Source organism: Sinohyriopsis cumingii, chromosome 9, assembly GCF_028554795.1.
Source record: "Sinohyriopsis cumingii isolate HCF-2022 chromosome 9, ASM2855479v2, whole genome shotgun sequence".
Lineage (NCBI taxonomy): Eukaryota > Metazoa > Mollusca > Bivalvia > Unionida > Unionidae > Sinohyriopsis > Sinohyriopsis cumingii.
The window spans coordinates 113,416,197-113,434,756 of record NC_142969.1 but is presented as its reverse complement, the minus strand read 5'-3'; the positions used below and the strand labels follow the sequence as shown (position 1 = coordinate 113,434,756).

At 37.2% G+C, this 18,560-nt stretch overlaps 1 protein-coding gene across 1 annotated transcript in view; it reads left to right on the top strand.

Moving 5' to 3' along the window:
• Nucleotides 1-6,228: 6,228 nt before the first annotated feature.
• LOC149792495 (neuromedin-K receptor-like) overlaps nt 6,229-18,560 on the top strand; it is an 89,688-nt gene continuing 77,356 nt past the window's right edge. Inside the window, exon 1 of the mRNA XM_089969581.1 lies at nt 6,229-7,008. Coding sequence (XP_089825707.1) covers nt 6,229-7,008 — 780 coding nt within the window. The remainder of the gene's footprint in view (nt 7,009-18,560) is intronic.

Genomic DNA, 18,560 nt, shown 5'->3' with positions numbered 1-18,560 from the left:
ATGTTAAATTCCCCTTGTACGTAGAGTGACCCACGATTTATTGCCATGTTAAATTCCCCTTGTCCGTAGAGTGACCCACGATTTATTGCCATGTTAAATTCCCCTTGTCCGTAGAGTGACCCACGATTTTTCGCCATGTTAAATTTCCATTGTCCGTAGAGTGACCCAGGGGTCCCTGTAATGCTAATTCCCATTGTCCGTAGGGTGACCCCATTCACTACTCACATGACTTTGGTGCACTCTTCATCAGAATTGTACGTACGAAATCCAGAGACAGGTTCAAAAGCTGCTAATGGTTGCTGCTCAAATTCTGTATCCCAACTGTATTAATCATCCATAATACTGACTGACAAGTTAGATTTCCAGAAGGAAGTTTTTATTTCCTCCATACCATTGCATGAAAACAGGTATTTCATTTTACTATTTTGGCGAAGCAAATATTAAGATGACGTCTCACACTCAACACTTCATCTTTAAGCTGTGAGTTTGTACGAGTTACAACTGTTAATATTTTAAATACGATACATGTTTCGATATATCAATTAAATTGATGAGTATGATAAGTTCTTTATATACATTTTATAATATAAATACATATATAATCACATAGCGTGTTTTGGAAACCAAAGTCAAAAGTGAGGCGGTACATACATACATACATACATACATACATACATACATACATACATAACAGTTGTTTTAATATAAAAAAAATCAATTATTCTTTAAAAGATACGTTCTCTTCGATCTTCTGCCTTGCTTTTATGATTAATATATACGGTCTGATTGTGAAATTACTGGGGTTTTGTCGTTGTTGTTGCAGTTCTGTGTCCATTGACGACGATATAGTTAGTATTTCCCCATGAAAATAGCGGAATCTAAATAAAGGAAACTGGATATGCTATCATCTATAAACCCATTTAAAGATTGAAATATGTTGATCTTGCTTTTCAGCTTATTTTATGTGTGAGTTATAATTTCCTTCCTAAATTATCAAAGTTATATCACATATAGATTTATATCAAAGTGTTACGAGTCTATGCTCTTAAAATAAGTAACAGAAAAGAGTGAAAGACAACAGGTTTTGTAAAATTTAACAAATAATTTATTTCCCTAAAGTACAAAATGAAAATGAGAAAAAAAGAGCTTACGGTATTGCGAATTAAATCCCAACATAATCCAATAATTATAGATACAAGTCCTTAGAATAAAAAGTCATGAATTCTAAACTCAGTACACGTCCCGAAGAGATCCAGAACTAAAGGCGATGATGTCTGTTATAGCCTACGGAGTGGTGATGTCACAACTGTCTTTTGTTGAATCACGAAAATAGTATTCCTGGTTTGAATTCAGTACAAATTCCAGTAAATGTTTCTATCCAAGAATTTTATCAGAGCACTTTTGTATTTCCAGAGAAAATAATCACTTGAATTCATAATACAACTTGAAAGTACTAGATGTTAAAGAACGACTGACTAAATCCTCACAGGCATAAGATTATATAGTTCTCTACTTGACCTCAGGGTCACAATTATCATTTTCTAAAACAAAAACCATTACCTAATGGAAAATAACCTTCTAGAATGACGTAATGAGCTTTGTTTGCTTACAACACAATAACCTGTAAAATTCAGCAAGGAATTTCCAAAACCTTGATTCAAATCAACCTATTTACTCCTTCTTGTTTACTTGAATAATGATCCTAATATTAAGCTCATACAAACTGAGAATTATTTAGCTATGTATTAGTTGTTGACATAAATGAAAACAAATAATAAAAATGTCAATCAGGTCAAGTAGAAATGAATTCAGTTTTGGACGAAAGCACGTCATGCAAACAACGTCACATTGCAATAGCACGTAATGAAATAAAATTATTTAAAAGAAAACAAACATATAAATAGTCAAATTAAATATACATAACACTTAGTATTATCCTGATTACATATAAATAGCATCATTTTCTTTCTAGATTTACTATCAAGCAAGATGTAGTCATTTGTGCATCCTGTATGATCGTTTATATTGCAAATTTCATAGTTTGTGAGGCATTCTTGACTACTAGTATGTAAATATTTCAAAGCTATACCTCTGCGGTGGTCTAAGTGGTTAAACCATTCGGCTTGGATGCGTGAAGTCGCGAATTAGAACCACGACCGAGTCATATTAAAGACTTATAAAAATGGTACATGCAGCTGCTTCGTTTCGTTGGTGTCAGAATATTTTGACTGAGTGGAACATAATGCTACATGTGTGCAGCATGATGCATCAGTGCTAGACATCACTGTAAACTGCCACACTGCAGACACAGTGGCGATATGACTAAAAAAATCTTAAAGCTACGTTACAAATCCATATCACACACACACACACACACACACACACACACAAACACACACACACTTTTTAAAGCTATTTACACATTCTGTTTCTTGTACCTCCTAAACGTTTTCCACTTTATATCCCTTGCTATTATGAACCATTGTTTAACTCTGCAATAATTACTTATGTAAATACTGATCCAATGATACATACTATCAACCTAAAAGTATAAGCATGTTCACATTTATTTGAATTTCTGGTTAAGTTTACCTATCCACTTGAATTAATTAATTGCAGTACAGTAAATCACTTTTGAATTATATTTTCTGCTTTGTATTTTTCCAGTTTCGAAATATTTATTTTCATTTGATAAATTAATATTTAGCATATTTTATTTCGCTATAATAAAACCTTCCGAATAATTCTATTTATACTCAGTGCTTAATTTGAAATTTTGAATTAAACAACACAATGAACTTCTATGGCTTATGATATAATCCAATGTTTTATAAATGGATTTCAGGCAAGACAACTATAGTATTGTAGTAAATTTAGAGTATGTGCACTTGGTTGTAGTGCCCCGTTTTAAGCATTTCTTGGATTTGTGTGATTACTTGTTTGATTATTGGAATTCGGCGCCATGGAAATATTCCTGGCCCGAACTAATGAGCTAATTAATAGGAGCAAACGTCACGGAGTGAAGTGTTAGTGTGTTTCCATGATGTCCTGGTTCACTAGTAGTGAATTCCGACCAAAACCGAATGAATGTCCCTGTCGTAAAATAGTACATATTAAAATCTAGTGGTATACATTGGTAGCGTGACTGCAAGGACAGCACTTACGGTATTAAACCGGTAAATTACACAATGGCAAAAATAAAAAGGGACTTGGCAGAGACCGTTTATGTCGCCATGTGGGCGAATATGGTGCAGTTATATCGGCGAAATGTGCCTGGAAAGCATACATTGACTGGCCTAAGGTGGCGGAGTTAAAATAGTTCCCATTGTTAGGGAGTACTCATATATGTTCTAAGGCGTGAACGGTTGGTGGTACGGAAACATAATGAAGCCAAAACACGCAGATGTACGGTTGATAGATAGTTGGCAGTTTGGTTTATCTGTGGTCTTGCATTAATTAGAGGAAAATTTAGGTATAGAATGGACACGTCGGGATTTCTGATTTACAACTGAGGTTGTATGGAAGTCTTTGGAAAGTCGGGGAAACTTATGACTTCGAGCGAGAATCGCGCCAGGGTTTGACAACCGCTCGGTCAAGTAAATACCCGTGTGCGTGTAACAATATCAATCCACAGTTTGATTTTTAAGCGGCACTTGAGGTCAATGAGAAACTAAACACACCCGGAAGAACTGATTTTTTTTATATATCTTTGACTAATAATAACAATATTACATTAGCGATGACTACTGAAAGTAACAAAAAATTGAAAAATATTTCTTAGTGAAAGAGAATAGTGAAATTTCAAACTAATACGGAACTGAGGAAGGCTGAATATACATTTTCAAAAAGGTCAAAAAGTAAATGAACGTCTGTAATAATTTTTAAAACAAAAAATGAGATGGTAAAGTTAACATTTACGAATGAAATTTACGGGTGTTTTATTTTGAAAGAAAAACATAAACAAGTGTACCAAATGTATCGGGGATCGAACAAAAGTCCTGACGAAATTTAATAATATTAATAATTATTTACAGTTATTAAATAATAATTTTAATTTTTATATTCTTTTATAATATAAACCTTACAATTGTTTTAAATTGTCAAATAAGAAACAAACTTACAAACATATTTCAAAATAATAATAATAATAATAATAATAATAATAATAATAATAATAATAATAATAATAATAAAATGAATAATACACAAAGATATTTTGAATTTTACTTACGTTTGGAATATTCTCGTGAATGGTCGATCGCAATGAAATCACACACACTTCGAAGAAGTTGTTTTTCTTGTGAGCGTCTTTTCATGAATTTCATTGCAAGGTCAGATACTTCTGCGTCTTCTACCACTCCTGACGATGACAATGATGCTGATGATGACGACGATGATGAAATCTCTTGTTTTCCCTTTTTTTCTCTCTTTGTTTTGCTGTTCTTTGACATTCATGAAACTCTGAAGACTCATATCCGAGCACATGTGTCTCTGTTTCATCTGCTTTTTTTTCTTTTATTTTATTTTCTTGGCGTTCTTTTTCTGGACGCTATTGATATTGACATGACATAAATGACAGTTCTTTACACTATTTTTTCGAGAAGAGATATAGTTTTAGTGAGGATCCTAATAGCCCTTCTTCATGTCTGAATGATAAGAAAAATTCAACTCAGATAAATGTAGAACATTGACAGCCACAAAACGTAACTAGTTCCATTTCGTGTGTGTATATTAAAGTCACCTTTATCTCGTCTCAATAAAGTTGCGCAACAATTTTGTTTGACATTTAATAGGAATGAACATATTTCGTTTTTCATGAAAATTGGCAAAGTTAATCAGAGGCTTTTATTTCATTCTGATGAAACCGAATACTGACAGGTTTACTGTGCCGAAGTAAAAGAAAGCTAACCAGACAATCAGTGGTCGATTGATGCATCGCTCTGTAATACAGATTGCTCAAAAGCGATCTCATTGTAGAGCGCATCAATTTAAGCAGTGCAAAATATTTGATTGATACTAATTAGAATAAAAGAGGCTATCGTGAGAAGACCAGAAAACGGACCATGTGCTGAATTAGGCTGAAATCAAATATGAATACATACCTTGTGCGGAAACGGAAGTGAAGGGTGTCAACAATCAGGGTCCATAACTCTGCATAATGCTAATAACGGAAATTAACCCATCAAAAATCCCTCTAACTGGTTGTTATAAATCTTCAATAATGTCTCACCAATATAAATCTGCGTGTCATTATAGATTTAATAATAATAATAATAATGATAATGTTAATGTTAATGATAATAAAATTAATAATTAATAAAAAAATAATGAATAAATAAATTAGTAAGTAAATAACAGAGTTACTAAAATGCATGTGGTTAATAATTTTAGGTCGTCACTCTACCAATCACTGATAATGAAATTCATATAAAGCCTTACCTGTATGTTTTTGCATACGAAAGTGATTGTAAATTAGGTTTAAACAGAGATTAATTCGCGCAAAATTAATGACTTGGACCATTAGAGGGCATAACTCCGCTAAGGGATGACGCAGAATGATGGAACTGGAATTCATATGGGGTTTCATCAGACTGAAAACGAAAGAAGAAGAAGAAGAAGATGATGATGATGATGATGATGAAGCAGAAGAAGTGGAAGAAGAAAAAGAAGAGGAAATAAGTGGTCATATAATCGAAACAATTAACCATGCCTCATAGTTCATACAAAGCCTATAAATTGTATATTTGGAGAATCAGAAGGGCAAGGAATGATTCAAATCAGACATACACTCTAGCGAGTACCTAAAAACCGAATAATGTATTCAATGGCTTAGAAAATAAATGAATAGAAGTGCGTCAATAACTCAAGGATATATCCAAATGCAGCCTGACAGAGGTAGTAAATTTTCTCGTAGGCGATCGATGTGTGGTAGAAATAGAGAAGCCAGCTGCAGAATGACGATAAACATCTCGCGGACTACTGAGTTGCCCCACAGTTCCCGTCGCTATCATAGTAGCAAGTCTTCTCTCTCAACGACCATTCAGGTCTTAATTTGCATTGTCTCGTTGCATTTCCAATGGTCTGCGTACATGCAATGTTCATTTCGGATGAAATTAGGGGATAATTATTTTCGCCTTTACAAGTCAACAGCTTTTAATAAGACAACACATATTGACCAAAAACTAATCAGAGAAGATAATTAATAACTCGATTTTAAAAAGTAAAACAATGGGAGGATATTACCCATACAATATCTCGTTCACAATTATGGATTTCGAACAATTGTTGAGAAACTCGAGTTTCAATGATTCTATTGAAGATATGAGTTTATACGCGGTTCCAACAGGAATTGTTGCTCTATTGGCAATGCTGTATGGTAGTATTTCCTTATTGTCTGTTCTTGGAAATGGGATCGTGATTTTTGTCATCGTACGAAACAAACATATGCAAACCGTTACCAATATATTTATCGCTAATTTAGCTCTTGCAGACGTTGTTATAGGACTTTTCGCTACACCTTTCCAGTTTCAACCTGCACTTCATCAGCGATGGGACCTACCTAAGATAATGTGTTCCGTTGCCCCATCAGTAAAAATTTTGTCGGTGAGTGTTAGCGTGTTCACCCTTGCAGTCATCTCTATTGACAGATATGTAGCAGTCATGTTTCCGTTAAAGGCCGGATTTTCGAAGAAAATTGCAGCCATTGTTCTCGGAATAATCTGGATTTTGGGACTTGCCTCCAGCATTCCAGAATTTTTGTATTTTAGTGTCCATATGAGGTTTGATTTTGTGACCAAACGCCATGATAAGCCTTTCTGTGAGCCAGACTGGCCGCTGTCGTCCTTCGGAAGATATTATCATCTGGTTCTATTCATTATACAATACATTCTCCCACTGATTGTCATTAACTATTCCTATTTCCGGATTGCTTGTCGGATTTGGGGAAACAAAACTCCGGGCCTGGCGGTTGACCGGAATGACAGAATTAGACAGAGAAACAAAAGAAAGGTAAAGTCAATTACCTTTTTAATAATGATATTTATGTTAATTGGTCCCATAAACATCAGTTAAATATTAGTTCTCTTTGAGGTTTCTTAATATCGCGCTAACTTGGTTTCTGAAGAAAAGGTGTGCAATATTATCGGTTAAACAATTTCCTTACTTATTGTTAGATTACACCAGCGAAAACATAACCCTACAGGCTTTTGATGATTCTGTTATCAACAATGAAGTTAATAAGACTCAAATTAATTTTTATGTTTTTCTGTAATTATGCAGATTTGTTTCATTTCTCTCCGTTTCATTTTACTTTCTTATTTCAATATCAGAGGATATTCAAAAGTGCTTTCTTCACGCACCCATCCTTCTCTTCCCAGCCTGCACTTTTGGAGACATGTTTATTAAATCGTTTTCATTCTAATTTCATTAGCATGGCGTTATAATTATAAATTAGTCTGAACGTTCAAAATTACCTGACAAACATGGACAACATTCTGAATGTAAATTGTTCATGTAAATTTGTTAATGGATTAGTTACATGTGTTATTCAACACCACGTTGACATCGTCAACATCGTGGACGTTTAGATTATATTTTCAAGGTTTTTGAAAGTGTTCTGAAACATTTCATTTGGAACACAAAGTAAAAGCCACAGAACGCACAATACCTGACGCAAGCATATTAGTGAGACACATAAAAAAACGTGCGCTATCATTAGCAGGGCGTGCAAACGATAAGGTCCATTTCAATTACTATGAGGATGTAATAATCAGTGAAGGACACCATAGTTTCATTTCTGCAAAAAGGAATGATAAGACAAGGTGAAATTCTTATCCATTTAAAATTATATGAAATAATAATTGCCAATATTGCTTGATATTGATACATATCGTCCTGAATAAATTCTTCTGGTGACAATTTAATAACCTGAAAAGGTCAAATAAATGTCACCCATCAAAATAACAGCAGTAAAATGACATTGCTTCCATGCGCTCCTGTGGCCTTAGTAGTTAGATCGTCCGCCTCGAATGTGGGAGGTCGCGGGTTTGAACCTAGGCCGAGTCATACCAAAGACTCTTAAAAATGGTGTTAGCAGCTGCCTCATTTGATGCCCAGTACTTAGAAGTTAGTGTTAGGACTGTTCGGTCTGGTATCAGAACAATATGACTGGGTCGAGCATGATTCATGTCTGTGGCATGATGCCCCAGTGCTAGACATCACCATAAACTGCCACACTGCAGACATAGTGGCGATATGATTGAATTGTTTTTAAATTTACGTACACACACACACACACACACACACACACACACACAAGCACGCGCGCGCGCGTTTCATTGTGTTACTATGTACTTTATTGTTTGATTTTGTTTTGTTACTTATTTGAAAGCATATTTTTTTTATGTCAGTTCTTAGCACTGGTTTAAATTAATATTTCATATGAAAGATGATCATCGCCCCGATCACAAAGATTTAAGTATAAAATATCTTGAATTTAGATATAATATACCTTGCCTTTTTGCCCAGATTAAAAATTAGTTGTGGATGCGATAATTGTATCCGGAACAAATTTTCAAATCTATATAAAAGAGCACAAAATCTGTCATGCAGGTGAACTAAAGAAGAAAGAATATCCCATTATTCCTTTCAGCTAGACAGCTGACGTTTCACATTCGCGAATAAGATCTAATTTTTACCCAGGGAACATCATATGCTAGAGGGGAGGATATAAACCAATCTTTGTTGGAACTTTGACAATCAATCAATTAAAGGATTTAAGTCGCCTACGCAACTAATGCTTTCGCGACTGGTTAAGTCTCGAAGGTCGAGATTTTCAATTGATCTGGACTGTAGGAATGGAGCCACTACAGTCCCGCTTTTATGTGCGAATGTCGCACTTTTTAATTCATGAACATGTCTGGCCGAGGAGAGGAGGCAAGGGGCCCGCGGGACGCGAAACGCCACAGGAAAACTGTACGCCCAGAAACGGCAAAGCGCGTAAGATCAAATAAAGTCCAGTTGTACTAGTGGACAGAAATCTATTCCAATGGTGTGCAAGCCACCCGTGTAATTTTCCTAATCCTCTGAGCTGTGTAATTTCATTACTATTTTTAATTAAAGTTGGAATTAGGTGTACATGGTGTACTTTTCATTTTCCGAATTGTTTTCAATCAGCTTGGTGTCAGGTACCCTATACATGTTTGGGTCACGCTGTGTTTACTTTCGGTTTTCATTTTTGATGATGGTATAGAAAGGATCGAGTTAGGGTTGTGGGGATAGAGCTTGTATCGAAAGAGGTCTTCAATAGCCGAAGGAAGAACTTCATATAAATTGGCAATTTGAAAGTCCATGTCCGTTTTCTTCATTACGCCTTCTTCATTCTGTGATACCCTCTGTCTTTCTTATTCGTGCTGTTGTAGTGTTTTGCTGTTTTGCTAGAGTTTGCTGTTCTGTTTTGACTCGACTTCCATTGCCTTAGATCTTGATTTTGCGACTGGTCTTTTATCGCCACGATTCTTTGTTAAATAGTTATGTTGAATTTGGAAGGTATGTTGTGCCCCTTTTGTTGTATAAATTCGTATGTTTGGTCTGAGTATCAGTGTTTGATTTATATGTCGTGTTAATAATTGGGGACTGTGTTGTTGTTGTTGTTGTTGTTTATTTTGTTCCGCATTGTATATATATATATATATATATATATATATATATATATATATATATATATATATATATATATATATATATCTGTGTGTGTGTGTGTGTGTGTGTGTGTGTGTGTGTGCCTTTTGACTTGACTTAGGTCACCTTATGTTTTAAGATGGTTGGGGCGTAAGAATTTTTTGTTTATATCCTACCACTCTTGTTGTCGTGTGTAGCTGGGCCTGATGGCGGGGGTTTGTCACCTTTATAATATGTATACATAGTTATGAGAATATATGTGTTGTTTTTCTCAGACCATGATGGTTAGTATTGTGTTAGCTGCATGCCTACATGAGGGGGAGAAGAAAAAAAAATATTTAAAAAAAACACACAACAACAACCAATGACGTGCGCTTCAGCTAGCAGTCTTACCTTACTGCTTTAGCCCGTCTATTAATTGTTATAATAATTACTTGTGGTTGTATTTATATGTTGCCATGTTTGTTAATTTGTTTGAGGTACCTTATTATGTTCATGTATGTGGTATCGATGTTTTTGTTGCGTACCTTATCCAAAAATTCAGGGTATGTTGTAGGGGAATTACTTTTCTTTTGGTAATCTTGGAAACCGACTCGTTGATTATGGTATCTGGGACAGGTGTCGAATACGTGGTCCAGTGTTTCTGCAGCAGGGCAATGTGGACAGTTAGTAGTTGGGTTCAATTCCTTTCTGATATGTTTCCCAAAGCTGCTTCGGACTAAGGTTTTTCCTGTTTTGATCCTATTGATAATTCGGATGTCCACGATTTCCAGGATTTTAGGTGTCTTGATTACCCTTGTGGCCTCTTTTTGCAGTTGGTATAAATGTCTGCCCTTGTTGGTGTTGTCCCAGAGCTGCTGCCATTTCTTCTTCATTTTGCTTCTTATCTGGCTATATATCTCGTACAAACTGTAATTAAGTGTTTCTGTTACATTGTTCAGGAGATTGTATTTCGCCCTTCGGTCAGCTTTATCGTTGTCAATCAGATTGATGTGAGAAGGTACCCACTGGAATTCGATGGTTTGTTGTTTATCTTCGATCTCCCTGACGGATAACATAGTGTCTTCTAGCATATATGCTCTACTTTTTGATGTGCCAGTCTCTAAGGATGGAACTGTGACTGTGAATGAAAACGTCTCATGACCAGACACGCAGACGTAAAAGAAAACATCCCTTGAGAAAATGTGACATACATCGATTGAAAGAGTACGAGACAGACACAAAAACGAACAAAGAACAACAACAAAAAGAAATAATTGCACAAACATTACGTTTGTTTTCAAGATCAAAAATCAACGTTTTAATAAATGCACTCAACCCATTTACTAACTCCCTACATAAAACTGACAAGTTAGGACTACGGCATGATCTCATCTTCAGGTATAATGCAGAAGTCCTAAAATGGACAATAAATGGCTAAAACAAAAAATGCAAAATGTGCAATACCATGCCAACACTGAATTGTGAACACTTTTACAAGGTTTACAGTTTGTATCATATATATGTGGGTTCCAACGTTTTACGATGGTTCCCTGCTGCAATTGATTTAAAATGCGTTGTAGGGCTAAAGAAAAGAGATATTTATTATGAGATAGAAGCCAATTTTCTTAGTTTTCATCCTTTTCTATGAACGTTTAGCGTTTGTTTTGTGATTCATTTCTTCTAGTGATTGACGTGTCGTGAACTTAAACTAGATTAACACTTTTTTTTTAGACAAACATGTAACAAATGCTGACGCATTTAAACACCTTTATCGCGGCTGACGTCAAACATTGTGTAGCGAAGTGTCGTTTGATGAAAATTTAGTGGTGCCATTTTGAAGAATAACGATATCAAATACCGAAAAAAGAGTCTGTGTTTGAGTATGGTAGTTAGAACATTAATGAAGGTTTTATTCATTTAGATGGATGATGTCGAAGAAAGTCCTACAGAAAGTCAGTACTAAATCACAAATATACAGGCCTACATGGATTCAAATTGATCAGTGATACTAATTTAATATGTGTATCATACCTTTAGAGACAGCTGGACCACCAGCCGAATATGTGTAACAAGATTTAGAGACATCTTGCCATAGTCTAATAGGTGTTCTACAATTTAGACACATCTGGAGCACAAGTCTAATACATGTACCAAGTTTTATAGACATCTGGACCACTAGTCTACCATTTGTACCAAGTTTTTATAGACATCTGGACCACTTGTCTACCATTTGTACCAAGTTTTATAGACATCTGGACCACTTGTCTACCATTTGTACCAAGTTTTATAGACATCTGGACCACTAGTCTACTATTTGTACCAAGTTTTATAGACATCTGGACCACTAGTTTACCATTTGTACCAAGTTTTATAGACATCTGGACCACTAGTCTACCATTTGTACCAAGTTTTAAATATATCCTGACAACTAGTCTAATACGTGTCCCAAGTTTTAAGGAGATACATTTAATACTTTTAACCCGGAAACAAATTGTTGTACCACTTTACTAATAACTCTCCCAAGTTCCACAGAGAAACATTAAACAATCTGAGTCATGCTTAGGGAACTAACGTGTTTATGGACAGACAGGCATAGTTTTATACCGACATGTTGATAGCTACATTCCACGATTTATTACACACCAGTGAATAGAAATGTATTGATAACCTCAAACTCTGCATCTATTTAAAGGTTCCTATTCTTTGAATGTAATTTATTTTCTACAAAATAGGTTTAAAGTTTCACAAGCTGTTATTGTGTGTCACACTTTTTCAGTAAGGCACGAGAACAGCAACGTAGAGATCTACTGATTTCGAGTTGGGTGTTCTATCCGCCAACATTTACCTCTCCTCAATCAATACAGTTAGGACCGATATTAGACAAACTAGAAGAAAAGAATCGAGAAAGTGAAAGCAAAACACGGTGAAATCTATGACTTGCTTCAGACATTTTCCACTATTCTCATGTTCATGCTAGTATATATTTCTTCTTCTGCCAGTTTAATGTGATATATACAAATGAAATCCGATATCGTGTATAATAAGAATATAAAGTCTGGAACTATTTTATGTGTGGCTGGTAACAATTAATGTTTGTAGAGATGACAACTGTAAGTAGTAAATGGGGATACCCTAGCCTCAATGGGAATTAGCATTACAGGACCCTCCTGGGACAATCTAGCCTCAATGGAAATTTAACATGGAGAAAAATCGTGGGACAATCTAGCCTCAAGGGGAATTTAACATGGGAAAAAGTCTTGGGTCACTCTAGCCTCAAGGGGAATTGAACATGGGAAAAAGTCTTGGGTCACTCTAGCCTCAAGGGGAATTGAACATCGGATTTTTTTTAAAAAATTTTTTTTAAATTTAAGTTTAAATTTAAATTTAAAAAAGGGGTAGGCAATTGAAAAGTCATTCTCTTTTCGAGAAATATGGCTGGCCCTGAAAAGGGCCTTTGGGTTTTTCTTCTTTACCTCTTCCGTCATCACTTTCCTCATTACTTCTTCCGTTTTTGTCAGCTGGTCCAACCCCCATTTTACATATCGCCACTCCGTCCAATTCAATATCTTTTCTAAGAAGCACCTGACTTCGATGACATTTTCAAGTGCTTCCTTTAAACTTCCCACTCTTACATAAGGCGGGTCAATCAATCCTCTAAGTCTCTTTTCCTCTTTTTCCATCATTCCTGTTACTCTCTCCTTTGCTTCCTTCAAATTATTGAAACAGTCGAGACACTTTTCTAATTTGAATTCTTTCTCTATCTTTTCCATGACAAACGTAACATCTACTATCCAATAATAAATGCCTATCAAATGATTTAGTAACGCTGTTGCTACCACCATTTTCTTTGTCTTTATTCCGTGGAATGGGTTCTAATGGCTAAACTGTTAGCTTTATAGTTAAAGTGCGGACGTGATTGAAAACATCCCCCCTAAGACATAAAATTGATCTTACCTAGATCATGACCAAAAACAACGCGCGGACGTGAAGGAAAACATCCCCCTACTTTCTCATTTCTTATAATAAAACCCAAACTATACTCTTCACATACGCTAAGAAACAATAAACAAACCCATAATCTACTATTCACACAAACTTACGTGAGCACTTACAAACACACAAACACACATACACTCACACTATTAAAAAAGAGTTAGTGTTTATATTCACACTACTCTACCTACACACATTGGCAAATTGATGGTTATTTCTTTTCTAGAGTATTGGGTAGCCCTTAAAAGGGCTGTTTTTTTGAACTCCAGATGCACCTATCTAATGATGGCACCTTCCTGGCCTGGCGCCACACACGCATCTTCTTCCCCAGTCTCCTTTCACCTTTCTTCTGGGGAGCGCAAAGGGAGGATTATTCGCTTCAGCACCCCAATCCTCTGTCTCGGGAATATTGTACGACATCCTCTCTCCTATTTTCTTTTCCTCCTCTTCCCTCTGTCTTCTCTCCTCCTCTTCGTTCTTCATTCTTTCCTCTTCTACTATAGCCTCCGCGGCCAGTTCATTTAACAGGCTCCTGACATATTCCAGATGTATCTGGAGTTCAAGAAGTTTGCTTATTCTGCTATTCATTCTTGTGTTGATCAATCAACAAGGGTAGCTAGACTGCCCAGCGAGTTTCAATTTATAGTGAAAGCGCGGACGTGATGGAAAACATCCCCTAAAAACATAAAATTGATCTTACCTAGATCATGACCTAAAACAACAACGCGCAGACCTAAAAGAAACACTAACTCACTTTTTTATGCTGCCCATCACTATTTTAAAATTTTTTATTAACCACTTCAATAGACTATCCACATACGCAAAGCAATCCAATCTAACCCCAAATGTACACCTCAAACACCAAAAAAACATCATTTTAATCTAATATCCACACCAACTTACGTGAGCACTTACAAACACAAACACACAAACACACAAACACATACCCTCACATTTTTTAAAAAAGAGTTAGTGTTTATATTCACACTACTCTACCTACACACATTGGCAAATTGATGGTTATTTCTTTTCTAGAGTATTGGGTAGCCCTTAAAAGGGCTGTTTTTTTTGTTTGCTATGGCAATCTTTTTTTAGTTTCTAAGAATGCGATGTCCTCTGAGGATAGACTTTCTGGCGATAGGTCTGCTTCTTCGGAAAGAGAAGAAGAACTCTTTGGTGTCGATACGACAATCAAGAAAGCCTCTGTCAGCTTCAGGTTGCTGCTGCTGTTGTTGTTGCTGCTGTTGCTGCTGTCTCTGAAGTCTGTACTTCTCTGTCCATTCTTCTTTCTCCCTGTTCATTTCTTCTCTGAAGAGCTCTTCTATCAGGTCTTCAGTGACTTTTAACATTCTCACATTCTCTATTTCTTCTGGCTTCGGTATCAGACTGTGTCTGACCCTATGCAAATTCACGTAGGCTTCGTTGAGCTTAGCTAGTTTGGAGCACATCTTCTTAGGAGGATGAGTCGACAATGGATGGTTAGACTGGAAACAACCCCGGTTCTTAAAGTCAAAGCGCGGACGTGAAGGAAAACATCCCCCACACGGTTTTCGAGCCGCAACGTTCAGTGAGTGTCATGAGAGGGATAGTAAGAAATGAAAGAGCATCAATCCAACATTCTTATAGCTAAACAAAAGACAAAGGCATTTTTTTCAAAACACAACATTTTTTATTCAAAAATCACTTAACACTAAACAACAACTCTAACATTTTTGACAATAATCCAACGATATAACATCAAACAATCTTTTCAAATCACAAACATTTTTTTCTCAATTGACAATCTACTTTAAACAGGGCTGACAACGTTGTGAATGAAATTGTGATTTCCACTGTTGGAAATCATTAGGCCATTGATGGACACTACGTTTCCTAGCTTGAGACAAAAGATAAGCATAATGGTCACAAAACCATCGATCTACTTTCACATCGTTTCTAGAAGAAGAACGAGGATCAAAATGAGTCACTAAATGTTCTAAGGAATAGCCCAGGCTGCGATGATGCAGAAAATACACACAATATTGTCCACACACCAAGGAATCTGTGTCTTGTAATTTCACATTATTGAATCGGGTAGTCTGAGCATTTCTTCTCATAAAGTCGATGATATCGTCTTCCAAAGGGGGCAATCCATACGAATCAAAATATTCCACACATCCTTCTTGAGGAAAGTAGACGGCTACCCAGTGGGTTCCTGGGAGATGACTTTCGTCCGTGTTGATCACGTAAGCTTGATGGTCTTTAGGTTTGCGATGAGGGAGTTCATCTTTAGCACAGACGACAGGATTCCAAGAAGCCGTATACGAACTGTGGTTCAAAAGGTAATAAAGTTCCCAGGTATCCATTGATTTGTGTGTGTGTGTGTTTTTTCTTCTTCTTCACAGGTAATAATAAGTCGTCAATTCGATCCTGACTTTTTGCTTGAAAATGTCTGACGAATAAACGGTTATTCGTTCTGTTTCCTCACTCTGATTCAGGAGAGCTTCGATACGATGGATCTCTTGAGTGGTTAATGGTGGACAAGAATGTTCACGCAAGTCTTTATACCACTGGTGCAACACGTCTTTGTCCGAGATGAGACTCCAAGCTTCGTCCAGATACTCGTCCAATTTTTCTTCTTGACTCAGCATCAGGCATTTATCGTGTTGAATTTGACTGGGATGATCGTTTTGACATCCATAACAATTTTTCTTGATCAATTCCGTCATTTTGTCGACCAAGTGTTTGGCAAAACAGGAGACTAAATGGGCTTCTTGTTCTGGCCATCTCGACTTCATCATGAACACTTCTTCTTTTTCCACGGTCTCCTCACATTTCATGTCCAAAGTTTCTCCACTAGGTAAAGAGGGATAACAGTCTTCCATGGCTTCTAGTAATCTAGAATAACTTCTCTCAAACTGTTGATTTCTATGGTATTATCGAATTCTGCATACAGGATTACGTTCACCGTTTCATCAGGGTCTCGGTCTTTAAACTGAATTTCCACACGAATCTGGCCGGATTTTATAGGGTGGAAATGTCCCTCGTCGCTGCCTTGGTCTGGAGTGAAATCAAAAGCACACAAAGCGTAGCCTCCTGCATAATCCTCGTACGTAATACCGTGACTGGTATTGGTTCCTAACTGTCCGGTGGCTTCGTACAAGGACAAGTACGATCTCAAGTAATTCTTCTTGGTAAAGTCAGGTTCAAAAGGTCGGGTACACAAGGTTTTGCCATCGCGACTGACTTCGATTTTGGACACGCCAAAGTGTTGAAAGTAGAAAGGATTTTTTTCGGCAGCTCCGTTGAAGGCTGTATTCTCGACGATACCAACGATCAAACGTTTGGGTAACTGTCCTTGGAACAGATGATCTTCGATCATGGATCGCTGTCCCTTGGGAATGGTGAAGGTTTTCACTTCCACGCGTCGTATGGGATACTTGGCGGTCGTTCTGCTCAACGTCTGACTGATGTCGTTTCCCACTTTAGGTAACACTTCCACACGGCGTACGTAGAGTCTGGCTTCTTGGAATTTGGTTTTGTAACCGTCACTATCAGCCAATAAATGGAAAGCGGTACTGCTACGATTCAGTCTCAGGCGGACATCCACCCCGTTCAGCAAATACTTTTCTTGCAACCACATGTCCAAATGCAAACGATCCATCAGTTCTAAACTTGTGTCGACTCCCGTGATTCTCTTTCTTCGTTCTAGAAATCCATCATTGTTGTCTTTCTTTTCATCAGTTTCCAATATTTCAAACTTGGTAGGTTCGTCAGCTTCCCATACCACACAGGCATTGAGATGAGTGTTCTTGGCATCTATTCCGTACGTCAAGAGATTTTCCAGGTAGGCGCGATAAGGGTAAGTATCCATGCTGCTACTGACCAGTTTGTTATTCAAGTACAAGTCCACTCCACTGAACAAGGAATGCATGAAATTGTTGACGGGAGCTACTGCTTCATCGTCTATAGCACCTCCAGTCTTATCTAGAATTTTGACTTTCAGGTACAAGTAACTGCTATTCAGATCGATGTAATCTTCGGGCTGTCCTTTGATTTCAAACTCGATGGGAGCGAAATGTCAAAGAGGAGACGGGGTGAAATTCCACCCACTGGGATTCTTGCATGGTCATCATGGTAGGTGGCATGGCAAACAGATCCAGTTCCGACTTGGAACAAGCGCAAGACTCTCGGTGCATCATTTTTGTTGTTCTTTCTCAATAATCGAAAACGTCTAAGTCTCGAACGGTTCTTCTTTTCTTGGCCTTTCTAGCTTGAAGTATGGTGAAAGGGTGTTTTCTTCGTCGTCTCTTTCTGCCTTGTCCTTGCTGAATGCCTGACTCGGTAGCGTGCAGGGCATTTATAGGTGTGTCTCGTCGGCCTAAAATGTCTTTGCCCGTTTGCAGCAAGACATTTTTGCCTGCCCCCATGAAGGCTTCTTTAGGGTTTTGTTTGTCGATGATGACATTTTGGAGAAATTCTTTGCCTTGCGTCAGTGCCGCATCTTTCAAGGCGTGCAATCCGCGTGTCACCATCGGTTTCAACACCGGGGCCACCGAACGAAAGGCCGATTTCAGCACATCTCCTAAACCGTGTCCTCGCTGTCGAGCAACCCCTCGGTACACTGGATACATGACTTAGTAATCGTGAGAGAACCGTTTTCGAAAATGGAGTTTCACCGTGACTTTTCCTTTGGTGAATGGAATATTTTGTCCCAGATCTCCTTTTATAGCAATGTTGACCGTGTCCAAATACGACTTACTGACAGGCAAATAGTGAGGATGGACAAATTCGCGGTGAACGTGGTAAGTGTTTCCACCTTCCTCGTCAGCGTTCGTTGCAGAATCCACTTTGAAAGGAATGACACGCAGTAACGGCACGGAGGTGTGTCCCACCACGTTGTACTCCACCACATCGGAGTACACAAA